The sequence below is a fragment of the Chanos chanos genome, chromosome 2, assembly GCF_902362185.1.
Source record: "Chanos chanos chromosome 2, fChaCha1.1, whole genome shotgun sequence".
NCBI lineage: Eukaryota > Metazoa > Chordata > Actinopteri > Gonorynchiformes > Chanidae > Chanos > Chanos chanos.
Window position 1 is genome coordinate 39,262,184 of NC_044496.1, and position 26,981 is coordinate 39,289,164.

Consider the following 26,981-nt stretch of genomic DNA (forward strand, 5'->3'; position numbering starts at 1 on the left):
TTGGCGCTGCTGAGCCCCAGACTGGATAGTTTAACATAAAGTTGGGCTGTTCAGATCGGTCGTCTGTTCACTCACTCACCTCCCAGGTCTTCCACAGTCAAAATCATGGCTTTGTTCAAATCATGCAAGATTATTTCCAGCGTCGGAAGTCATTCCCCGGCTTTGGGGATGCTGCATATTCGTGCAAGGTAATAAAACTTCAACCCTTTTCTTTTTATTTGAGTTTTAAACACACTTTTATCACCATGAACAGCTTTAAGCTGATCTGTGGCGTGGCTGTTGTAGCTATGGAGATGTATACCGATAGCTATTTCCGCGAAGTCCTCTATAAATTGTGTATACAGAAAGATTATCTTAACGAACTTATACCATGTAAAATTAGTGGACGAACCTTTTAGTTAACGTTACAGAAAGTATTTCTGTTATGGTGATACTGTGTCAAGTTTGTAGTAGTTGCTAGCTAACTTTCACTGAGGGACCTTGCTGTCAACCTTTTTCCAAAAAATTATCAGTGTCACCTTGATGTTGTGGTGCTGTTGCGGCTAGCCAGAGCTTGATAGCTAATCAGCGTGTTAAACTAAGCTAAATTTATTTTGTTAACAGCTTTGGATAGTAGTAACCTTGTCTTCTTGATCAAGAAGACAAGGTTACTATAACGAATTAGCCAGCTAGTTGAACTAAGGCCCATGTAGCAGTGTTAGCCCCTCCAAGGTTGCTGAAAGCTTAAGGATAACTTTGCTGGCCGTTGTTAATGACCCCTCGATTCAGGTTTCGTGTGTAGTCGTTCAGGATTCTGTTATTGTAGCTCACCCAGTTAGTGAAGTTAGTGTACAAGTTTTAATGCATGCGGTCCTGAGTAATAACTAAACAAAAATATTTTGGTTGCAGCTCGAGGCAAATTTATGTGTCGTATGCTGACTGTGGCTAAGTTAGCTATCCTAGCTGTCAAGCCGTGATTAGTAGTTAGTCTTATTTCACCAAGTAGGCTAGCAGTCAAATCAGAGCTCCTATTTTAAGGGGCAGAACTCCTGTTTTCTGGGGCATGTAGAAATAGAGCCGCGAATACAGATATGATAGTGTAATGCAACCTTTTTGGACCCACCATATCTCTGAACTAAATCAAAATGTTCTGCAACATTTGCACTGTTCTGCAACTTAACCTCGACACATGAATTGTGAAAGTACATCATTGGCGAGATAAGGATTCCTTTTGATTCCTAAAATCGTCGTCTTCTTGTGACACTTTAGGTTTTAAGATAATGTTATCATGTCTTCACATGGTGTACTGCCTGTCTGGTCAGTGTTTGGACTTTGATTGCACTTATTTGTGTACACGGTCTGGATTCTGTGATGACGTTTGTTCTGCATTGAACGTTTATATTGGAGTTCCTCATACCTTCATTTGTACTAATTTGATTGATTAAATATTCTCTTGCATAAATAATTCGCTATCGTTGCTATGCTATGTTCAAACTACACGCTCATTCTCGCCTCTACAAATTTTGAAAATGTGTCATCTTGCAAACTCAGAATCCCCCTCCCCCCACCCCCGTGAAATATCTTTACTTCTCTCGTATAGAGGGATAAATTAGGTATAGAATAATCCTTTGAGGTTTAAATGAAGATTCAGAACAAGGGCAGCAAAGGTTAAACCAGAAACTATAAACTCAGCCAACTATGTTGATTTTTTTTCCTATTTAATATCAGTGAAAAAGCATGCTCCAGTCATTGGTAAGATATGTTGTCCTCTTAGCATTAGCAAGTCATTGAAAGGACAACTCTAATCTCCACTCGTATTATGCTAATGTATAATGGCCTCAAAATCAAGCAGTGAAAGGCTTGAGATTTGCAGACAGTGCATTAAAGGTTACTGTTGCTGCATGTTCTATATTTAGAGAAAGCTATGGAGTTTGCATACAGATAGAGTCAACATGAGGACATGATACTGGCCAGTAATACTTATTGCCACACATTGGTTTGAAATAACAAGAAACGTGTGATCTTAATTTTGTTGGTAATTCGGGTCAAAGAGGACAAGGGATATTAATCTTAGGGATTCCGTAACCTTCATTGTCTGAAGTGTTCTACTCAATTCAAGAGTAAAACGCACACATACCGAGTTATTTTGTGTATGGGTAGTGTCGGATCTGGGCAGAGAGCCCAGAATATCTGGATAAAACAGGACTGGGTAGGGCTGTGAGGGTGGTAGTTAAACATAACATTTCATTGGATTAACACACAACCTTTGTGCAGGTGGGATTACATGGAATAGTTTTATGGGTCTTGCCTTGTTTTACACACACTACAGTGTTTACTATTGCCATCCAGCATTTGTTAACAATCCATTGTTGAGTGATCAAATGCTGTTTCAAAGCTTTTACATGGCTCCTTTACTCTGCGTCCTTTTTCAGTGAAGTTACATGACTGAATGTGCTGGAGAAATATCAGATGACAGCATTATATGGATGCTTTATGGAGACTTTATCACATTTCACATTTCATATTTCCATTCAGTCAAAATGAGTGGCCAGGAGAGCAAGGTCAAAAGGAAAGATGGTGCTGAACATGGCTGAGACAGTACCAGTCATTCAAATACAGCAAATTCAGACACTTCCCTGGTCAGTTTCCCTGTCTTAAATGAGTTATTGTTGTACAGAAGTTTTGGGGGAGGGGGAGAGAATTATAGATTAGTTACTGGTACCTCTGGTCCCATATGGCACAGGGAAAAGAGCTCCCCTAATGTGGCACATAGCATGCTTCACATGACTTGCATAGTCTCACTCATTAGTGTTTAGTTAAGACTGAAAACACCAGATCTCTTATATAAATCCATTCCATTCCAGTGAGGGACCATTGAGGTTTGTTTTGTCCATTAACCAAACTGTTTCAGTACATCAGCCCATAGCAAGGTAAAGTGCACTGAAAATGGATGAAGGTCACATTGAGTCATGTTGAAAACTTTGTCTTTATGAATGGAGAGCCACCCCACACAGTAACTTCATTTCTGTAAAACAGGCTGTGAACTTCATACATTGGCTAAACTTCAAGCCCCTGCCGGATGACTGCTATTGAACTGTGTCGTGAGATAAAATGTAACCGTAGTTAATATCAAATAGTATGTGACAAATATAGAGTGAGGGCAAGTGTTTTTTAAGTGGTTTGTCTGTCCCAACTTGTAAAAGTGTACTTTTGAGTAAGACTGTACCATTATTACATAGCTATCATGAACGCCTGAAAGCACGAATGCATGTTTCTTTTGATCTGTTTGTTCCACAGGAAAGGCTCCAGAGAAGTTATGACAGTTTATTGCAGAACAGACAAGATGCAGGCTAGAAATGTAATGGAAGCTTAGGATTTTTTTTCTGCGTGTAGAACATTTTTTATGAGTATAGTAGGATGGTTGCATGGTCAGATAAATAAAAGAAAGAAAAACAACTACTGGGCGCTCTCCCTCTCTACAAAGAACTAATTCGCATACACCTGTGCATACTTGATACATACTTGTCCTGTGACATGTGCCCTCTAGTGTCCAGAATTATGAGACAAAACTGCCATAAAAATGTACAGGTAATTATATATTCTACTTTTTTTTCTTTTTGTAGCTCATGGTGGTCAGAGGTGCAGATGGGCCCCCCTGACCCCATCTTGGGGGTCACAGAAGCCTTCAAACGGGACACCAACCCCAAGAAGATGAACCTAGGAGTCGGGGCGTACCGTGATGACCAGGGCAAGCCGTATGTCCTCAGCTGTGTCCGTAAGGTGGGCTCCTGGCTGCTTTCATTGTGCTGTCCTGATGTCTGCTGGGTCTTAAGGCTTGTGTCTTTTGTAAATTACATCCCCATAAAATTAGTTTAACACCAGCATTCAGTTGTGTTTTGAGAACAGTTGATTCCAGTTTCACTAACCCAAACACGTCTTTTCAAACCTATGATAAAAACCTTGATGTTTATTTTTAGCTCAGTGTGCACTTTCATTATCTTTGTTTGTGATCCTGTTTGTGTGTAGGCTGAGGCTCTGATCACAGCCAAGAAACTGGACAAAGAATACCTTCCCATTGTAGGACTGGCCGAATTCTCCAAGGCCTGTGCTCAGCTGGCCCTGGGTCCTAATAATGAAGTGCTGAAGAGTGGCAGGGTAAGGGAATACTCTTTAGATCTGTTAAAAGATGAGTAGTTGAAAATACTTTATGGATTTCATTTGGATAAAAAAAAAAAATGAAGAGTGGTTATTATAGTCCAATAGCAATTGCCCCATGGTTTCAGAGATGAATTCTCAAAAAGGGAAAAATGAAAATAAAAAACAAAGTCCCAAGAATTCTAATTTATTTTTGAAATCTTTATTCATTTAAAAAAAAATGTTCCTGGTGTTTCTGAAAACACTATGTATTTGTGTTTTCAGCTTAGTCTCATGGAGCAACTGATCTTCTCCTCTTCATTTCAGAAGTTTCCTTTGTTCTGCCTGTTTAACCTTGCTTAAAACTGTACAGTCTGATTTCTAACTTCGGTCACAAAATCCTCAGAACTAGTTTAGGACCAGTGCTCTTTATAATTGTGGTCTCTCTCTTATTTGTGTTTAAACCACACACGGGAGCTTTTGAAAAAGTTTTCTGATTTGTGTCATTAGATTGATTTGTCTGTGATCTCTCATCTATCAGAACATCACTGTCCAGAGCATCTCAGGAACCGGATCCCTGCGAGTCGGTGCTAACTTCTTGGTTTGTAACTTACACTTTAAATATACACATACATATTAAATAGATGTCTGTTGTTTGTTTGACATTAATAAATAAATAGATAAATACTTTTAAAATATATACTAATTAAACCTGGTGAAGATGATTGGAAATGCATGTGTGTTGTCCTCTTACGTGTCCCTCTGCTCTCCTGCAGTCCCGCTTCCACACCGCGTCCCGGGATGTTTACCTGCCCAAACCCTCCTGGGGGAATCACACCCCTATCTTCAGAGATGCAGGCTTGCAGCTGAAAGCCTACACTTACTATGACCCAAAAACCTGTGGCTTTGACTTCAAAGGAGCCCTGGATGACATCTCAGTAAGATGAAAGAGAGCTCACAACAGATTGTTCATGGACGTTTGATTGATGTTTAGCTGAGAGCCTGGTATTTATGTACATTGGAGCATATCATCTGACTGGCACACGTTTCACAGTGTCATAGTGTTCATGCAGCTTATCTGAAAAACAAGCTGTTCGTTTGTCGTCATATATTGGTGTTTAATATTGAAGCAACATAGCTGCATATGCCCATGTGTCTTAGGCTGAGATTTATAGACCTATTACACAGTAAGGTTTTGATCTAACTTTAATTAACTTCAGTAGATGTAACTTTAATAGACAAGGTTTAATTTGTCATCTAATCATCAAGTGCAATTTAATTAAGGTGATAGTTCTGGGAAGGAACAAAAACTTGTAGTGCATTCAGTCCACCAGGCAAATGTTGAGAACCAACTTAAGTTTAAATTCTCTTGTGAATTTAGTAACCGCATGATTTCTTCTATAATTTCAGTATAAAAGCTTTAAAGAGGGTTTTGTATGATTTATTGTTCAACTCTTTATCAGAAAATCCCTGAGAAGAGTATAATTGTTCTGCATGCCTGTGCACACAACCCCACCGGAGTGGACCCAAAGCCTGAACAGTGGAAGGAGATAGCTGAGCTGGTCAAGGTGAACCTTTCTGAATTAATAAGATTTTGTGTCATAAACATAAGAGAAAACTGTAGAAAAATCTCAGTGACCAGGGAGATGTAGAAACACAGAATGGATTGCTGCATTTAATTTCTTATTAAAACGTACCTTTCCAATTCATCTTCAAGTGAAATGTACTGTACTGTACAGTCTTAAACCCTTTGAGGTGTGCCACCTAATTTTCACACAACGTTGTGCCATGTTTGTAATGTCTAGTACAGGTTGAGTATCCCTTATCCGAAATGCCTGGGACGAGAGGTGTTTCGGATTTTGGATTTTTTCATATTTTGGAATATAGTCATGCATTGCTTAATGACAGGGATACGTTCTGAGAAATGCGTCGTCAGGCAATGTTGTCCTTGTGTGAACATCATAGAGTTTACTCACACAAACCTAGATGGTATAACCTACTACACCCCTAGGTTATATGGTATAGCCTATTGCTCCTAGGCTATAAACCTGTACAGAGACGTGGAAAACACGAGATGTATGAGCCCGTTGCTGGTGTAACACGGCGCACTGTTTTACAGTAAACTTTTTTTTTATAAATAGAAAGAGTACACTCTAAAATAACGATAAAAAGTGGAGTATAGTAAATACATAAACCAGTAACATAGTTGTTTATTATCATTATCAAGAATTATGCACTGTACATCATTGTGCGTGCTCTACTTTTATACGACTGGCAACGCAGTGGGTTTGTTTACACCTGCATGAGTAATGCGTTGTGCTAGGACGTTATCCATAGGGGTATCTGCAGCTCTTTTTGACATTTTAAACATTATCCTTGTACCACAGAGCAGAGAATAAGCAAAAAACACAGTAAGTAATGCACTCATGTCTGGCGTTGACGATAGTTGGTAACAAACTGGCACCAACAGAACGTCAGAGCCCCACGTGGGCCAGTGAGGTCAGCTGTAGAATTTTCCACTTGTGGTGTCATGTCAGCGCTCAAAAAGTTTGGGATTTTAGAGCATTTCAGATTTTGGATTTTCGGATTAGGGATGCTCAACCTGTACTATGCAGTTCCGCTTCTTTAGTGTGATAATTTTCTCTCTCTCTCTCTCTCTCTCTCTCCCTCCCTCTCTCTCTCTCTGTGTTAACTGTTTGTTAACAGAAAAGGAATCTCCTTGTGTTCTTTGACATGGCCTACCAGGGCTTTGCCAGTGGAGATATTGACAGAGACGCCTGGGCTGTGCGTTATTTCATTGAGCAGGGCCATAACATCTTGCTGTCTCAGTCCTTTGCCAAGAACATGGGCTTGTATGGTGAGTCTACCTGACACCCACAGGCTCTCTTAACATGGAGCATAAAAAACAGTTGATTGGCTCTCACAGCAAGAAACAAACAATAAAAAACAAACAGATGAAAACACATTTGTTATGAGTGACAGGAAATTTTCATGTTAACCTTTGAAAATGAGTTCATTATTTAGTCAGAAAACTTGTGCTCTGACAGAGCATCGTCCTTCACTTTGACTGTGTAATTTATTACCTTTTACAGATCAAAGACTTTCATTAAGGTTGTAGTTTTTACATGTAAAGGAATTGCTGAAACGGATCACATTTACTATACATTAGGGGTCCACCGATATGCATTTTTTTAGGGCCGATACCAATATCGATATCTAATGGCTTAGGATGGCCGATAACCGATATTTGGCTGATATTTTGAGCAGGTATTCATTTATCATATTTGGCTGTTGCAATAACAAAACTGCATAAAGGGAACCATAATGAATTTGTTTTCAAATACCTTCTATGAGAAACAACAGGCAATATACAGATCTAATACAGCTTTAATGAGTAAATAATTATTCTTTCACGAAATTAAAAGTAGAAAAAATCTGTTTATGTAATGTGGAAAAAACCTAAAGTGAAAAAAAAACATTGTTCAAGCTAAGAAAGTAGATAAAGTGTTCAGACATCACGTTCACTTCAATACACTTCAGTACTTCAATAATCCCAGCTCAGGAGAGCCAAGTTGTAATGTAAGAAGCAGAGGGTCTCTGTATGCTCTCCCGACAGCTGGCCCCCTTTCTTTTCATATGCTGCATATGTTGTGGTTACGTTCCCAACCAGGAGCCTCCATAACCTAATATTCATTAAAAACTAGGAAATAAAAAATTAATTTAAAAGTATATAATAAGAGAGAATAATATGTATGTATGTATGTGTGTGCGTACACACACACACATGCATACATATATACATATATATATAGTTTTTTAGGTAAAGTAGTTTAAAAACCTGCCATACATAGCGTAAACACAAGAGGGCGCATTTAGACAAATATTGGCAAAACCGATACGAGGAGGCCGATACCGATATGGACCGATATGGAAGTGTCAAAAGGGGCCAATAGTGGCCCACATATCGGCAAAAGCAATATATTGGTTGACCTCTACTACACATGGTAGAGTAGAGGTGTACTCAGCTGGGGATTTTGAAACTGACTCCCGCTCAGTTTCTCAGTTTGCATTTGAACAAAGTTGTCCATATCCCAGGGGTCGTAGAATTTGAATTTGAAAGACTCAAGCTAAACTTAAATCAGTACCTGTTAGACAAATTCCATCCAAATTAACATAACAGATCACCAACTTGTAAATGGCCAGATAACATATAGGGGTCAGTGCCAGCATTCTGAACTCAGCACAGCACTGGTACATAGAGACAGTTTGTCTGCAATCTTTGATCTGAACTAATTATTTACACTGGCCAAATATTCTGCATTTAACCTCTGAGGAAAGTTCTATAGAGACTGACATCTCTGTTGAACGCAAATGCCCATGATTTCATGAACTGCTAGATTTCTGCATGATAACAGATGAGAATAGATTTAGATTTTCTGAAATGATCTAACAGACGGTAATGGTGTTGGCGTGTCCTGTGTGTAGGTGAGCGTGTGGGAGGATTTACCATAGTGTGTAAGGATGCTGAGGAGGCTAAGCGTGTTGAGTCCCAGCTGAAAATCCTCATTCGACCCATTTACTCCAACCCTCCCATGAACGGCGCCCGCATCGCCTCCACTATCCTCAACACGCCCGAGCTCTACAAAGAGTGGTGAGTCCCAAGGGCACACACACACACCACACACCACAGTACGTCCTCTACATTCCAGGCTGTGACCAAATGTGTGTCTTAGTGGAGCTGGAAGAAAAGTCTACACGTACAGTGGTTCCCTAAGAGGGTTACCCTTCTGAACGGCTGTGGCTGTGGTGGGCTGTGGTTAAAGTTTTGTTGCTGCTGCAGGCTTGAAGAAGTGAAAGGCATGGCTCACCGTATCATTAAGATGAGGGAACAGCTGGTTGCCAACCTAAAGAAGGAAGGCTCTACCCTCAACTGGCATCACGTCACCGACCAGATTGGCATGTTCTGCTTCACTGGGCTCAAACCAGAGCAGGTGAGAGAACCCAGATCCACAATCAGCAAAAACTCCACGCGAGACATCTCCATTTTGATGCATTCATACCAACTCTTTATCTCTCTCTGTTTATTTGTCTTTCATTTTGTCTTATGTCCCCCCTCCCCATCTGTCTCTTTCTCTTAATTCACTCATCCCTCGCAGGTGGAACGTTTAACAAAAGAGTTTTCTGTCTACATGACTAAGGATGGCCGTATCTCGATGGCTGGCGTTACGTCTGGAAATGTGGCTTACCTGGCACATGGCATCCATACTGTCACCAAGTGAAATGGTCGCACTGCTGTAGTTTCTCAGGGGGGTATTAGCATTGGCTAGGATAAAAAAAAAAAATAATAATGATTTTAACCCTTTACTTAATTGAACTGTCACTGCTCTTCTCTCCCATAGAGACGGATCTAAAGTAGGACAGTAGCCCTAGACTTCATTTTGAAAAGGTTATTTTGATTTGCACTTATTGTTGTTTACCCGTGTCTAGGTGTAAATGAGTGGCTCTTAGTGGATCTCTATAGATTTCTCATTGGCACCCCTCTGACATACTGGGACATATTTGCCAAAGTAAAATTTCTGTGTTGGCTGGGTACCTTTAGTATCATGCCCTGATATTTGGCTATGTGTTCACCTTTTTTTTGTTGTACTTGTTAATTTTAAATTTTCACCATTATGCTCTTAACATAAAAAAAAAAAAAAACTCTGTTGATGGGGATTTGATGCATTACACTTGCTGTATGCTGAGTATATTTTTGCTGGAAACAACGATCAGTTTGATAAACTCAAATCTTTGCTTCAGACCCTCTTGTTGTCTCCAGTTATAAGTATATGAATGGTATTGTCTTTGCATAGCTAGAGAAATGCCTCAAATCTTCATCACATAAATGTCTGGTGGGAAAAAAAAGTGGTGAGCCATTCCTCAGGTAGTCTGGCTATCAGTGAAATAATGCTTTGGGAAGTACTCCTTATGTCAGATGCTGTGAGTTTAAAATGATTAATTTAATCATGCTTTCTCTTTTAATCAAAAACGCTTTTAATGCGGAGTGTCAGGACTCAAAATGTACAACTGTCTACGGATATGTACAGATATCTGGCATAGTACCATGTCTTCCCAAAGGTTACCTTGAAAATATGTTATTTTTAACCAACCTTACTGATCAAGTACTTAAACTGACCATTTGAAAATTAACAAATGCAAAGCACTTTATCGTGAAAAATTATTCCAAAAATTTAAAAATGTCTTATTGTTAGTGATAAATCAGCCATTTACCACAAAGTATTCATGTCACAGATGTGTGATTCTCCCTTCCATCCCATTGTTCAGTAACAATAAGACAATCCAAAAGAGCAGACTTAAAATCATATGACATATAATGGGACACTGATGGAGTGAGTGACATTCTTATGAATGGAGATGAGATATAAACTGCTTAGATTCTTTGATTGTGATGATGGCTTGGCTGTAGTGTTTGCCCAAGGTGTGCTTTTGCCCTTGCAATTTGCATTGTCATTCAACAGCTTGGAGTATCACACACACAGTTCCTGAATGTATTTTGCACTGCTGTTGTGTGTCTGTCTGTGTGAAGAAATGACCTGAAATAATGATGCTGCCTTTTGTTTGCCCTTTAAGATGATCAAAGTACAGTCTCATCTTAGTTTCTCTGTAAGTGAAAATGTTAATACCCTGTTTTCCCTGAGAATATTATTATTAAGTTGGATCACACCTCATTTTGGAGTAGTAAAGCCCATAGAAACCTTTAATTCCATATATGTCATATACCTAGGAGAGCTATTAAATTAACAGATGTAACATCTGTTGAGTTAAACGGGGCTTTATTTTCAAGAATAGCTTTATATTTATAGTCATGTTGATGAGCACTTTATGGGTTCCTGAAAACAAGGCAAATGGTCATTTTTATTTCAAAGTGGCAAAATTCTGCCACGTGGGGCTTGTAAAGAAGTTCTTATCTTATGATTGCACTATACAGGGACATGTCACTTTGTGTATGACACATCCCATTGTACTTCCATCTAACCTGAGCTTCCCAGCTAAAGTATTTTGTGGATTTTTATAAGGTTCCATGTGAGATCTGGAAAGTGACAGTTCATATGAATGGTCCTGTGAAAATTTCCCCCTCATTCCCTGTTATTTTCTGTATCCTAAATGAGAATGTGATTATACAAAAAAGCTGTAATAACATACCCAGTCAGTAACTCTCAAATCTGCTTCCTCTACAATAAAGAAATGTACTGGTCAATGTGCATGCGACTCCTGCAGCAGACATACAATTTACATAAAGGTGAGCTTTAAAAACCCTCACGTGTCTGTGCTGTCAGATTAACCCGATGGATCTTCGATACGTACGATTTACTGTAAACCTACTACACTGGTGGTGGGGTCGGAAGGATATAACATTTCACTGTGCACAGAAATATGTTTCTCGTTTATTTTTCATAAAAGTTAAAATACTGTAGCACTGTAACAACACCCAGATATTGGCTATTGCCTAATGGTTTACTTTTACTGGAAATTCTGTAGTTATTAACTGTCGAAAAAGGCCAGTTTTCACCGTTCACGATGTGTTGAAACGTTAGTATTTCACTTAGACCTAGAGTGTAACAGTCGGGATAGTCCATCAGAGGATTAGCGGTATGCACGATCTAGATCCCAGATCACGCGGGAACTGGTAAAGCTGTGCATTTGGAAGCTCTGTTATCGCGAGGAGAAATTTCGACCCTGCAAAAGAGGGATAAAGCATGAGTGGTGCGTTTAAAAACTGTCAAACTGTGTTAGTAACCGGGGCTAACAGGGGCCTTGGTTTGCAAATAGTGAAAAGTTTGGCCTCAGGTGACTTCTCGCCAGGGAAGATCATCGCCACAGCTCGGAACCCGGATGCTGCCGAGGTAACGCATAAAGTTGTCTAGGGTGACATTGAGCACAGACATTAAGATACAGACATTCTACTCCCAGACGTTTCAACCAAGCTACTGCACATTTTTACTAGTCTTATTCTGTATGGTGTAGGCTTACTTTATAGTACAACTCAACCCATCCCAGCTTTTGAGCAAATGTTGTACAAATGGATCTAACCCATACCTGGATGCACCACAAATGAAGACAGAAGTATTGAAAACTGATGCATTTGTGTCTTTAGGAGCTACGACATCTGGCAGAAAAACACCCAAACATACACGTTATCAAACTTGGTAAGCATGTGAAATAGCGCAGGATATTCTCTTAAAAATAAATTGTCATAGGAAGTACTTACCATTTAACTCTGATCTGCTCCTTATGAGATGTCGTCAGTCAGGCGAGTATAGACCATGCTGCAGCAGAGGTGGGGAAGCTGGTGCAGGAGGAAGGCCTGAACTGTCTTATCAACAATGCCGGCATTAATGTCGTGGCAAACTTTGAAACCGTAACAGCTGAGAAAATGCTGGAAAACTTCCATGCCAACTCTGTGGCTCCTCTGATGATCACCAAGGTATTTTATATGTTTGTCATTTTTTCCATTGGTTTATTGGTTTTACAACAAATTCTTTCAGCCAATTTTGAAATCACGTATTATGGTTACATTAGAGCATCAGATAATATTTGTAGCCTTTCAGACGAGGCCTGTCTCAGCCTGTGATTGAAAATGTCTCTTAGAGTCTTAGTTTTTGCTGTTTGTTAATTCCATCAGGCTATGCTTCCACTACTGAAGCAGGCAGCTGCGAAGGGGAGAGGTATGGGCATTCACAGGGCAGCAGTCATCAATATGACATCTCTCCTTGGTTCAGTTGAGCTCAACTGGGGTGAACGTGCCAACAATTTCAAATGGTACCCCTATAGAACATCGAAGGTGTGTATTGGGCCAACAGATGAACAAACGTTCTAATGAAAAAGCAGAAATTACACACGAACCAAAGCTCCATAAAATGATTTAGTGATCTGAATCATGCCTATTGGCTTTATGGTTTATCACAATAAATAATTTTATGGAACATATAAAAGTAAGATGTATAATTTCATAAAGGAATGACCTGTTGAGAAACTTAGTCTCTTTTTTGCCATTTCAAACAAAGTTGTCTGTATTTTGAAAAGGCTTTGAAATGGATTAGTTTATTTGTAATTAGATAAGTGATTGTCATGACACCAGAAGTGTGTTATACATTGTTATTTCCACTAATGGCACTGTGATAGAGTGCCCTGAACATGGTGACCAGATGCATGGCCGTGGATCTGGAGGCTGATGGCATCCTGTGTATGGCTATACACCCTGGTTGGGTGCGCACCGACATGGGAGGACCTAATGTAAGCTTTTTTTCTGAAAATTGAAAGGTTTATTTTTCTTGGCTATTTTTGATGAAAGTCATGTTCCTTAGCTTTGTTCTCACAATGAAAACTTGTGAAGTACAGTTTACACAAGTTGAAGCAACTCCTAGTGATGGGTTTATAATGTATTATTTTTATGTAATGTGGTAAATATGCGTAGGAGTGACAGATATAAATTGCATTTAAAAGCCCCATGCAGGAACATGTATTGTCGGTTTAACTTTCTCGTACTTTTTCCGCACGGTGGGCTTGTTCGACTTTGCCAAATTAAATACAGTAAACGCTCGTAAATTCAAAAACTGTCGTAAATGACCCGTGTAGGCATGATGGATCGCACCTTATCGTAAATGAGCATGCGCTCATGAGAAATGTATATTAGAATAAGTAACGCCCCACAATGCCATATAAGGCTAAGCGTCCCGCCAAATTTGTCCAGAGGGGTCATTGATAAAATGGCACCCTAGCGCAAAAATAACTCTACGAGTTCGGAGATTGAATTCTTGCTGTTAGAGATAAGTAAACGAAAATATATCATTTTAACAGCGACAACAGTAACATGTACAAGGCAAGCAACGGGCAAAAATAACCAGTGCTGTGAATGCAGCGTCAGCTGAGGTCCTTACCTCTGAAATAAAGAAGAAATGGTCTGATAAGAAACATGGTTAAAAAAAAAAAAAAAAGAGTGCACTGAAGTGGGAGGGTGTCAGTGCAGTAGATGATGATGTTGGTGTTGCAGTATTATAAAATAACCTCGATAGCCAATTTAATGTTAATAATATCATGTTATTAATACATTTTAAATGATATACCGTTTGAACTGGAGTAAAATATTCAGATACCACAACCAAACAGGACAACCTCAAGGTGATTATGTATCACAAAGCTTAATTTATATATTCATACCCAAAGTTCCTTCAAAGTAGTGAACTAAACAAACCCGTAAGTCAGAAATTTGCTAATTGTTCATGACTCATACGACAGCTTTGCATTAGTCGGGAGGAAACTGGTGAATGCAACTTGCTCATATGAGCCATTTAAGAAAGAATTTATTTGTCCAAGTGATTCTTGCATGAGACCCAAAGTGATGCAACAAAACTAAGAGACCCAAAACGTGTATTGATTGCCACTAAATTACATTCATTACACTTAAAAGTACACTCATTAGAAATTCGCAAAAGAAAGTCAAAACCTAGCTTTGTTGTCATCTAATGCTTCTAAATACATTTTTAAGTTTAAAATAAGGATTGAGGGATAGTACATTATTCTCTTTTGTGTCTCTTGTGTGTTCAGGCCCCACTGAGTACAGATGAGAGCATCTCCTCTGTCCTGTCTGTCATTGGAGGATTGACTGAAAAGGATCATGGGTCATTTCTTCATTATACTGGGGAACCACTTCCGTGGTGATTTGACTGAATAACGCCGTTTAAATGATTGTTAAATTGTTGTTGCTTCTTGTGTTCTATTTTTTTGTTTGCATGCGTGTATTCTTTGTCTATGTATTAACCATAAATAATGTGCTTCTGTAATGAGGGGGAAGCTGCTGAGTCAAATAGTGCACAGCGTATTTTAAACACCATATGACTCCTATGTATAAAGAATGCTATCTTAGCATTTATGTTATGAATGATTACTGTGAGGGCCGGATTAGTCAGATTTATTGCAGTCTATGCAGCAAGACAGTCTATTTATGCTTTTAAAGGCTGACAGTATTTTATATCCTCACAATGTACGTCACATCAGATTTTAGAACTGAAAAAATGTCTGAGATAATAAATATTTTAATAGACATATCTCAAGGAAAAAAGAGTGAAAATATATAAGTTTGAAGTAAGGCGCCATTGAGACTTAGGGTGCTTTCACACTAGAGCTTTTGGCGCAGACCCGGGTCCGTTTGAACTGTTAAAACCATATTGGTACTGTTCATTTTGGTGGTGTGAATGCTGTTTTCCAAACTCAGGTGTGGACCATGGGACCCTACCCGAGTCCTCCAGAGAATGGGGGTCTGGGATACTTAACAGGCAATTTTCAAAAACGCTAAGAATCTTAAAAATAGTGACTAGAGAACAGTTACGTGGCAATTCACACTTGTCGCATCTAAAAACTATTCAAGAAATAACTGCAAGTAGCCACATTGGTCGCTCACCTTGAAGGTGTGCGTGTATGCTCTGCAAGCAAAGCTGCAAATTCATTTGGCATTGCCACCTGTCTCTGCAAAAACCTCCTTATCTGAGCAGCTCGCAGCACTCTCAGACAGCAGGACGCGTTTATGATGAATAAGAAGAATAAAAAAACAAATATAATTTGGCTTTCCATTTTGCCTCCCATTTGCGTCGTTGCCTAGCAACATTGGTAAATAATAGCTGCACGTTCCTCATGTGTTGATGACGTAAACGGACCACGGTTCGCAACCAAAAAATGTAATGTGAAAGCAGACCAGCAGGGGGAGGGGGGGTATCACTCAGGTACGGACCAAGTGTGAAAGCAGCCTTAGACTTGGTGTCCATCAGAATGATGTATGTACTGAGGTGTATGTTGTTTAATTTTGTTTATGGGAATCTGAAACAGCCTAATGCACCATAATCAGTTCTTTTTCTTACATCTAATTTTCCCCCTTATACAGTAGCCCTTGCCCTTCTGCTCAAGATAGGTAAAGCTAGCACATGTCTCCTACAGTGCCAGCCACTGCATCTCCTCACACTACAAATAACCATGCATCGTTCACTGAACCCAGGGGAACACGGTCCATTGTATTCCCCCAGACCCTGGGCCCAGTCAGCAGGCCTGGCACAGCTGACACACCTCTGCCCCATCTGACTTTAACTTAATCACTTCTAAGGAAAGTATCAACAAATAGATATACTTTTATAGCCATGTCTAAAACAGATAATTCAAGGAATGTATTTTCAACATGTTGGGGATTTGATAAAGTTGGTTAGCAAAATAGTATTTAACTACATTTAACTACAATGTCAGTGTAAGTAGACCAAGATGTCTCAGCTGAAAGTGATTTTGCTTTGTCTAATTTGAAAAAAAAAAATATTGAATAAACAGCCGCTGAATAAACCCATTTTCTCATCGATTGATCATTCATCTGCTTGTACTTATTTCCCTCCTGATCCAGAATAAGGTGAGAATTTTGACTACAAATACTCATATCTAAATACTAATTTCTTCCATTAGTCATCCTCATTACTGTTAGACAGGCCATTTTGGTTCATATTAGGATCTGTGGTTAAATCTTGAAATTTAAAGTGATTTGAAGTTCACTCTTTTTGTTCTTCACTGACTTGTGTTACCTCATTCAAAGTACAATATTTGAATCTCAACAAGTAAATCATTTGTGGCATGGTTTAGTGATAAAATTGTTTATATTTTTGTCTAGCTTCACCAATGCATGTATGTACTTTTCAAAACTACATGTGAAACTCCTTTTTGGCCTTATTTTGTAATCTCATTACAGGATGAAGTCACATAGGGCCCAATGTTACGTTTTTTTCCCAGCATTCAGACGGAAACACAATGCCTCACAGTATAAGAAGCAGTGTTGACACACGCAGGCAGGGGTACCGTTTTAAAAAAGTATAGAGATAATGTAGTCTTTACTTAGGCTTTCCTCATGAGCACACACTGTGGGAACAGCCACTCATGCATGCACACACATTTATAGACACTGACAGAACAGTAGACATTATAGTCATTCAAATTAGCCTTGAGTCAATTTCAGCAACTGACCTTTTTAACTCACTCGCAGCCCTCTCACACAGTTTCATAAAGTGGTTCCCCAACTTCCTGATCACCTGCATTCCATTCCTTTCTGTTCAAGTGGAAAATGGAAACTGATGTCACACAATAAAAAATGAGGAACCAGGAAACAAAGTAGAAGAATGTAGGCCCCTTTTTGCTCTGTACTAAAGAGAATTTTGTAAGACCCTGATTACTTTAAGACTAAAAAAGATCAGAGGTATTCAGCCAGTATTTTGACCCTTTATTCATAGAAAGAACTTATGGAAACACCTCCAAAACCATATTGGTTAGTTTGAAGTTAGTAAACGCTGTGGAACAGACTCTGTTTAATTTAGCTGGTTATCTAATCTTAGAAGTGGTGACAATTTGGATACTGTGTAGTGATAACCTCCCCCTGGCAATGACTTTTGCAAATTTTGCGACTGCTATAGTGTCCCTTAGACACACTGTGTGGGTATGCAGCCTGGTTCTTGCAAAGCCACCTCACTCCGTGCGTTTAAGATGAGCATTCAAAAAGGAAATGAAAAAAGCTGTCACCCTGGAACCAAATAGGAAAGTGTTCGGACTGGTTTTCGTGCCGCTGTTTGTAGACGATTGTGTGTCAGGTGATTTTGTCGTGTTTGTAGAGTGTGAGAAAATGGACGGAGAGCGTCCGTTGCGCTGAAGCAGCAGGGCAGACGAATACAGAAGCGTTTGTACAGGTAATGATTTAGTATATTTTATTTAAACAGAATACCGAGAAACTGAATTACTAATGACAAGAGCGAGATTAATACTAATCATACTAAAATGAAGAATTTTAATAAGAACCAATATAAGTTAAGGATAACTACTGATAGTTTGACAAAATATCTGAAATCTCAATTCATATACAAAAAGAATGTATTTGAAAAAAACATGTGAAACAATAAAGCTCTAAGGTAAAATGAATGAAGCAGTGTTAGGGAATTCAGAGACCTTTAGTGGTACAGCTTCCTGATAGACGCAAGTGTGTCACAGAAATTTGAAAAGTAATCAGTAGAAACCATAAACAAAGCTAAATGAAGAAGAATTATGTTCTGTTCTCTCTAGGGTTGTAGATGGCAGAAAAAACATGACTGTGTTTACTTCCCTGGAGCTGTCCCTTTGGGACGTACGAATGCCCTTTTCAGATGAAGTGAAGTACTCTATTCTGGGCATTTCTATTGGTCTTTTCCTTTTATCTCTTTGTATTCTAATGTGGCAACTACATCGTTACTGCAGTCAAGCCAATTCCAGGACTAATGGTAAGTTACTTCAGTGGGAATACTGTCCAAATTGCACGGAGATCACTATTGCAGATTTTTACTTATTTGATCAGTTATATCAGTACTATTTTAATGTTATTGTTTTTTCTGTAAGAATAATCAGACATGAAATTGAATTGACAACTGCTTTCACTGAGCTGACATAGTCACAGGACTTTGCCTGCTTTTGACGCTGTACAAATTGTACATCTTGATGTTCTAACAAAATTCAATTTGCAGTCTTATTAGCAGAAAGACAGTCTGAAAATGATAGGATTTTCCACAGAGAAGCTCAAAAACCAGGTTATAAGGTAACATCTTCAGTTTTCTTTCTTTCTTTTTTTTCATTCTTAACATCTTCTAAATGTGCTGTGTGAACATAGTGGAATATGACCCTATTATGTTACAAATCTTGTCTCAGTCATGGCAAATGCTGGCTTTGTTATACAACTTAATAATTACAGCAAATATGTTACTGGCTAAACCCCAAACCTGCTGTTAGATGTCTCTGAATATGCATGTACTGCAGACTATTGGTGTGTTGTCAGTACTGATGTTCTCTCTGCCCAAACACAACTCAAACAAGATTCTGTATTTGATTTGTAAAAAGATGCTTTTCACTGAGTTTCTGATTGTAGACCATATTTGCCCAGTACAGTGTACTGTGTTCTTCGCTAATTTATAAGATTAGTGTCAAGAGTGCATGAAGCAGGGAAATAGAGGAAACCATAACGTATCATCTAAACCAGGCCAGAGGTTGTGCACTACTGTTGGAGGTCGTGTGCTTTCTTATTTTACACCTTCACAAGTTCTCACACATGTGGCCTTTTCTCTGTTTCAGGTGGAGCGTCGTCAGGAGGAGGTGAACAGGCTGAGTCGCTGTTTGTCTCCTGGCTCCTCTCTCTCAGATCTGGACAGTGCGGTTGAGCAGGATGAGGATGAAGAGGAGGAGCAGGTTCAGGGCTCTTTGCGTTTCTCACTCTTCTATGATCAGGTCCAGTCCAGACTTGTGGTGACCGTACTAGAAGCAAAGAACCTGGCTGTGAGGGGCTTCAGCCGCAGCGTGGACCCTTTTGTTAGAGTCCGAGTGCTCTGGGGAGAGAGCGAGGAAGAGGAGAAGGTCTCGTCGCTCCAGCTTTATTGCGTCCTGCACGAGTGGCAGACACGTTTTGTGAAGGACAGCCATAGCCCTCTGTTTGGAGATCAGTTCTCTTGCACACTAGCTGAAGAAGATATCCCCAAAATCATTGTCAGGCTAGAGGTGTGTGTAACTTAGTAATTGGTGAAAAATAATAAACTGGTGATCTAATTATTTTCAAAACATTCTAAAAGATGTTGCTGTCTCCTTTGGGGTTTTTTTTTTGCTCAGGTCCGAGACTTTGATAAATTCTCTAGACATGGGATTCTAGGGGAAGTCAGAGCAAATTTAGAGAATCTGAGAATCTCCTATCCCCTGGAGATGCTGGAGGATTTGCAAAAACCAAAAAAGGTATGTGTGTGTGTGTGTACTGCATCTCTCAGAACTATGTTATACAACACTTTTGCAAATCATAACATCAACAGTGTTTTTAAAAAAAAAAAAGGATAACTAGATTAAAATGGTCTTTCAAATGTTTGAAGTTTTTGTACATTTTTTATTTGAAGGACAAAGTTGGAGAGGTGCTTCTCTCACTCAAATACATGCCCACCTCTCAGAGAATAGAAGTGGGGGTACTGAAGATCAGGTCCTTGTCCCAGCTGAGTAAAGGAGAGAAAGGTAAACCATGCCAAACCTATCCTTTTCATTCTTAAGTGTCAGAATAATCCAACCATTGCAACAACAGTGCCTCTGCTCACATAACAAAGCTGTCAAACCTGTTTAAGTAGGTCATAAACTTTATTGATATTGAAGAAGTTGTTAAATAGCTATACTTACATATGCACTGTAAAACTGTGTACCGTCACTGTATAGGCTATTTACTGTGTGTGTTTGTGGCAACATTTAGAAATTCCAAACAATCAAACGTTAAAAAAGAGAGTCTGTCCTTCTCTCTTTATGTTTATGTTTGTGCAAAAACATTAACAGCCAATGAACTTAGCGACTTAGAGTGCTGATTTTCTTGCTGTTGGGTTTCACAAATTTTTCTTTTTGTGTGTGTCCACAAAAGTACTCTACGCCAGGATCAGCGTCGTTTGCAACCAGTGCAAACTTCATGCCCAGAGGACCTCTCAGAAGACTCCTTGGGAAGTGACAGTATTCAATGAGGTCATGACCTTTATTCTGCCTGACTCCCAGATAAAGGAATGCATGATCACGGTTACAGTTTACGAGATGCAGCCTGGCAGAAAGAGCTCAAAGCGTCTGACTGGCCAGATTATGCTTGGAAAGGGGAAGAACATAGAGGATGAGCACTGGACACTGATGATGCGATCTCTGCGACAACCAATTGCCAAATGGCATTCACTCTACATATGAGTTCATCAGTTGAGTGTGTTCTTGTACGTTTAAATGGGACCCTGTGGACTGTGTAGCACTTCAGCTTCTTGGGCCACTCGGCAGAGAAAACCTGTGAAAACTTTCCTTTGTTCACCTCTGTAAAAAGACATTAATGTTCTCGCTCTTACTGGTTACTCGATGAGTTGCCAACAAATGGAAGGATCGTACTTTATTTGAATACATTTGGATATCTGTTGCACAGAGGTGGAGACACCAGAATAACAAGGCACATCTCTTTGTTTAAAAATGCCAGGTGAACATTTTTTAAAAATGACAGATGAAGGTTTTAAAGTCACTTTACTCATTAATTGATTGTCCTTATTGTTTGTGCCTCTCTGGAAATGTTTGAACTGAGGAAAACTGGCAAAAGCAACAGTATCACAAAAGTATAACTCCATAAATCAGGATAATTGTGCAGTGTGCGGTGGAAATGTATGAAGTATATTTTTGTATAAATATTCTCTAGAGCATTGTTTAAAGTCCCCATTGAAGTATCTTAGAGTGTTAAAAAAATAAGAAAAAGAAATAAAAAAGAATAATAAACCAGCATGCAACACAATTCAGTCAAAATTCTGCTATAATTGCTGCAAATGACCACATTTGTCCACAAGATGGTGCTAAAATACAGAAGGTGTTACTGGATGTTGTCAACATCATTCAGTGGTCTTTTTCCTGGTCTTAACCTTTCACCAGAACTGTTGATTCATCTTTCATATCAAAGAAGAATAAGACAATGGGCTCTGGGAGGTGGGGTGGGGACTGTCTCTTATGCTGGTACAGCACATGTCTTTTTTCTCTTCAGAAGGAATGTATGTGTGTTTTGTGTGTTTTGTTTCTTTTCTGCGGGTGGGGGGTGAGGGGGCAAACAAACCCATCATCACATCTAAATTTTCAGGAGCATAATTTGATTTTCATCCATACTTTACAGATGCAAATCCGCTATCGATGGGGCCAGACAGGGGAAAAAGACCATGCGAAAAGACATATTCTGTTACGCGTATCTGGCTTCTGTTTTTATTGACAGTGGTCCTGATGCCAGAATGCATTTAATTCCCAAGGAGGTGAGGGCAAACTCCGCCCATCATTTCTATTCGATTTCATGATTCGACACTGATGCGCAGGAACACCAGATGGGGCTACTGTGTTCGATTGAGCCTAAAGCAAAAATCCCTTGGATCACATGTGATTTATTTTGACGTTTCTGTTATTCATAACACACCCTTAAGGACTGTGGGAGAGTCAGTCCAATATTGTTTATAGGAAAGCGAAGTCAGACTGTTCAAGGTTGGTGTGGGGGTTGTGACAGTCCTGCAGCTCTCCTACCCAAGGCCATTCCCAGGCTGCCCACGGCTCTCCTCAGGCCCACGTGTTGTCAACACTCACCTGCTTCTCGCTGTCTGCTTCTTAAGCTATCGGCAGTGGCTTGAAAGGGAGACGGGTATAGACAGAATGGCCTTGGAAACATTTCTCCCATTGCCTCTCACTGAATACTGTTTTTCAATCAGGAATCACTTTAAAAACCTTCTGAGACAGCAAACGTTACCTGTCTTTAAAGCAGTTCTGAGGCTACCGGAAAGTTGTCTTATCTCTCTTATCTCCACTGACGCTACACACCATTCCAGAATCTTCTGATGTGGCTTTTTTAGGCATCAGACTGTCTTGTCAAGATGCTTAGATATGGTACTGGTTGCTGGAACTATTGACATATCAAGGAGAAAGGAAATTCCTACCCCATAGCCAAAAAACACCTGTTTCACTGGTTTTGGCTAATATTCCTGCCCACCTTTGTTCTTGAAATGTAACGGTATCTTTCTGGTACATCCTTTGAATACAAAACATTTGTTTTTGGTAGAGCTGGACATATTGCAGTAGTATTTTGTGTAGTGCTTTGTTTCTAATTTATTGACTGTTTTTTAACAGTCAAATTATACCTAGCAAAAGCATATTGCCTCTGTTGTTTAAAATGCTATTGGAGCCCTGGAGATCTGCAGCTCCTCTCAGACAAGTGCAGTGAAAACACAGAGTCCCTGTAGCCACGGACAAACTAAGCACTTCCCCCTGCCTGTCCGCTCTGTCTTTCTGTCTCAACATTTTCATGTATAAACATGCATATCCTCGTGCAACCAAAGGGAATGGTGACAAAGGTCAAATATTTCTGTTTTTATCTGGAAAATGCCAAAGAAAGAATGGGGCCTAGATAATGAATTCTTAAGATTTTTGATGAGAAAAGAGAACAACCTTAGTAATGGTTACTATTTGACCAGAGGGAAATAGACCAGCAGTGGACTGTGAAGAGGCTGGGGAGTGGGAAGGGTCCAGTTTATTCTTGCACTGCTGTTCCTCACTGCTGCTGCTTCAGCAGCAACACATGAAATGTTGCATTGGCTGAGACAAGCTGTTATATAACCTTCAGTGGCCCAGCTCACTGCATAGTGTAGCAGAGGCCACTGCGGAACTCATGTCTTTGTTTTTAGGGGGTGGGGTGAGAAGGTGTTGTGTATGTGTGTGTATGTGTGTGTATGTGTGTGTGGTGGTGGTGGTGGTTGGGTAGGCGGAGGGAGGGGGGAGGGGACAGGAGAAAAACAACGTAAATTCAAATACAGTGTTTTTGTTTCATTGCAATGCATTCATTACAAAAAGAAAAAAAAACCACCCGCTCCCTACGGTGTTGATCAGCATGTAAGTACCTAAACAATACAGCGTATGTATCCAAATGGAGAAGTGTAGTTTTGAATCTGAGTAACAGTAATCTCTGTCACAGGACGGGTGATCTAAGAGCTGTGGAATGTTGGGTAATGTAAGGATACCGAGAAACCAACTTACAGGAATCAGACTGGAGGAAACTGTTGAGCAGAAAAAGAATGCATTATGCAGAGTCCCATGTCTCAGTAATACACCAGACTTGATAGGAGGATCTTTTATTTTGAACAGACAAGGTCACTTTTACACAAGGCATAAACGTGATGGGGTTTCCCAGTCAAATGAAGAATGTGCATGCGGAACTGGAGTTGTTTGTCTGAGTAGTTTAAAGGACTGTGGAGGGCATATGAAAGAGGGGGTGTGGTTGCCAAACGTTAGAGCGTGTTGAAGTTCCTGAGGCTAAAAAGGCTTTGCTGTACAGGAAATCCAAACAAAACAGAGACAAAGACCCCTGCATCTAAATCCTTTAACCGTGTTGTCAAATTCCACATTCCTTTCCACATCTCCTACACTTTCTCCTCAGGGGTCTCACAAACTTGGGCTTGGGGCTTACTGGAGCCTGAATTAAGCAGCCCCTCTGTTCCTCTCAGCTCTGTGAATTCAGGGTTCTCTCAGGGTCCCTGTCCTTCACTCGCCTTCCTTTTCTCCACTGAACTGTTTCCAAATCTTTGTCAGACATCCTTTAGGCTGGCAAAGATTAAAGACAACCCCTCCCCCCTCCTCACCCCTCCCAGCAAACAACTTAAAAATCTGCTCAGCTTTCTGGCTTGCCTCTCTGTTTTGCACTCTAACAGATTGATGTTTCGTAAAAACTGCATCGCTCACCCCACTGTAGTCCTTCAAATAAATTGTTTTACAAAAGTTATGGCTTCAATGTGTTCCTGTCCCATATATTACAGCATAACAGCCACTGTTGTGAAGATGTTTATCCATGCTGCTTGTCACTGCATGTACCTGCCTATGGTTTTGTAAGCCCTCTCTGTGGCCAACGTGATTTGAGACATGAAATAGGCTTCATTTGTCTAGTTGCATCTAATATAATAGAAGGCACAATGCAATCTCTCTCCATAGAGCATCTTATGTTTGTTTTTTAACAGGTGTATGAATATCTCAATCAGGCATGATCAGCTCTGTTTTCATGTCCCGTCTCTGTTTCATTCACTATCTATGAATCTTTTTCTTGAGTGATATGGCTTACATGATACCTGGCCCTGTAGTCACAGAGGGTGTACACGTAGTCACGGTGTTTAACCCTCATTCACTCTACAAAGGTCAAGGTACATAAACAGTGCAAGAGGACAGTAAAAAAAAAAGAGCCAGGTTAAGTGGGTACATCACTATCTTATAATACGTGGCACAGGGCAAAGCACAATAGTAATCAACCAGTGTTAGTGGCAAAAGTTACTGTACTCAGGACAGCGAATCCTCTGATATAACCTGATAAGTTGAGATGAGCTGCAGTTATGTCAGCCCACACCGGTTCAGTCAAGAACTTCATCAAACTCCTCCTCCAGCACTGTCCACCATTCACTTTAATGAGTTGTTTCTCAGAATGAGATACATTATTGTTTTTGACAGTGCCTGACAATACATTTCAGTCTTTGTTAGGTGACATTTACTGTGCAAATGAATGTTTTGAAACCTTTGAAACTATCACTCGCACACTGGTATGGACTCCGATCAACTGAGGCCATGAATTGAAGGAGTTCAGAGACAACTTTTCGAGGAATACTTGACACTCAAATCAGATCTCTTAACCCATGGCTCATCGCTTAACTTGAACTCAAAACATGATTCTAAGAATTTGACTTTGACTAAGTGCTGAATTTTTTTTAGATGTAATCTCAGCATGGCTCTACCCTCCCAGATCATACTTACAGTAACCTAAATTCATAAGTGTGAAGTTGGTTACAAGTACCCCTTAACTCAAGGCTACCTTCCTTTCCATTTCTGCATGTGGACAAAGAATATCCTGACAAACTATGTCACTCCGTATGAAACGTCTCTGCAAATAAAATCTACCATTATTAAAACAACTGCTATGATGACTATGATTATTTTGACAACCATGACAATGATACTGAAGTTTGTTTGTTTTTTTTACCAAGTAATTAAGGACAATTAAGGATATGTGTTAAAGCATTTGTAGGAACTGCTTCATTTGAATGAGAAAATAAACTTGTCCTTGAGAAATAGGTAATATAGTTGAGCCAGATATGAAACCTGAAATTACACAGAGACTCTGAGACTTTCAGACATGTGTCATCTGACTTGACTGATATAACTTCGAATTTTATCATATTTAGTCAGTTAATTTTTTCTCTGCCTTTGACATTTTTCCCCCTCTTCATCACAGTTTTCATGTGGGTTAGATTACTGTGAACAGCAGTAAAAAAGTCAAAGATGGTGTGATGTAGTTCAACATAATATTTTACATGGTCATTAATGCCATTGAAAATAATTTTTAAAATGTTACCCTAAAGCATAACTAGCAGTTTAGTCATTTTCAGCTTTGTGTGTAACTGCAAGCTACAAGGATGTACTCAGTCGTTGGGGTTTTTTTTGTTGCTTTTGTTTTTTTTTTACCTTACTGTCTTCATTGTCTCCTGTCCTTGACCAAAATTAGTATTATACCCTTGCTAAGTGATGTCTGGAGTGAGCAATCCCTAACCGGCAGACCCATAATATCTCTGGGATAGAATAGTCGTAAAGTCTTCATATATATACATACATATATATATACATATATATATACATATCTATCTATCTATCTATCTATCTATCTATCTATCTATCTATCTATCTATCTATCTATCTATCTATCTATCTATCTATCTATCTATCTATATATATACATATGTGTGTGTGTGTATATTTGAGAAATTCAAAGAGAGTAACAGTAACACATACCAAGACAATTTATTTGTCTAAAGTACATTTATTTATCATACTTCTTCAAAGCGACAACTTCAAATGGATTACTCTTAGTGTGAGGTATAGTACTGCAGAGCACCTCACCTCTTGTGTTTCCACTATACCTGGAGAAAGGATAGAGTAGCTTCACACTGTACATAAATGAGAACAATCTTACTGCAGTCAGCTGCAAGAAAGAATGGAGTAAGTTTTTTCTTTTGAGAGTTTCAGTTGCATATGAATTTGAGAAACATTAAGAGATAAATTGCACTGAATGCCATAAGGCTTGTGGCTTTAAGGTATACTAACGTGACAGCAGTGAATGTGACTATCATTCTTTCTCTTCAGATATAAATCACTTGCTTATATGAAATATAAATTGTATGATCTGATCACCCATTTACTACTCTGAAGATACTAAACAAACTGAACAAACTGAAAGCAAAGAAACAATT

General features: G+C 39.4%; 3 protein-coding genes across 3 annotated transcripts; all 3 read left to right on the forward strand.

Annotated features, from left to right (window-relative positions):
• Positions 1-34: 34 nt before the first annotated feature.
• On the forward strand, positions 35-11,430 carry got2a (glutamic-oxaloacetic transaminase 2a, mitochondrial). The gene is made up of 10 exons (XM_030766917.1): positions 35-188; positions 3,603-3,759; positions 4,006-4,134; positions 4,655-4,714; positions 4,890-5,051; positions 5,577-5,681; positions 6,820-6,970; positions 8,599-8,764; positions 8,954-9,104; positions 9,270-11,430. The coding sequence occupies exons 1-10, from the start codon at positions 106-108 to the stop codon at positions 9,390-9,392; spliced, it is 1,287 nt and encodes a 428-aa protein (XP_030622777.1). The 5' UTR covers positions 35-105; the 3' UTR covers positions 9,393-11,430.
• A 440-nt stretch (positions 11,431-11,870) lies between these two features.
• On the forward strand, positions 11,871-14,832 carry LOC115806073 (C-factor). Its single transcript, XM_030766802.1, has 6 exons — positions 11,871-12,017; positions 12,269-12,320; positions 12,411-12,598; positions 12,797-12,955; positions 13,297-13,407; positions 14,719-14,832. Exons 1-6 carry the CDS (start codon positions 11,871-11,873, stop codon positions 14,830-14,832), a joined length of 771 nt encoding a protein of 256 aa, XP_030622662.1.
• A 3,433-nt stretch (positions 14,833-18,265) lies between these two features.
• On the forward strand, positions 18,266-20,892 carry syt19 (synaptotagmin XIX). Its single transcript, XM_030766974.1, has 6 exons — positions 18,266-18,510; positions 18,986-18,992; positions 19,297-19,698; positions 19,807-19,926; positions 20,082-20,193; positions 20,585-20,892. Exons 1-6 carry the CDS (start codon positions 18,266-18,268, stop codon positions 20,890-20,892), a joined length of 1,194 nt encoding a protein of 397 aa, XP_030622834.1.
• The last annotated feature ends 6,089 nt before the right edge of the window (positions 20,893-26,981 follow it).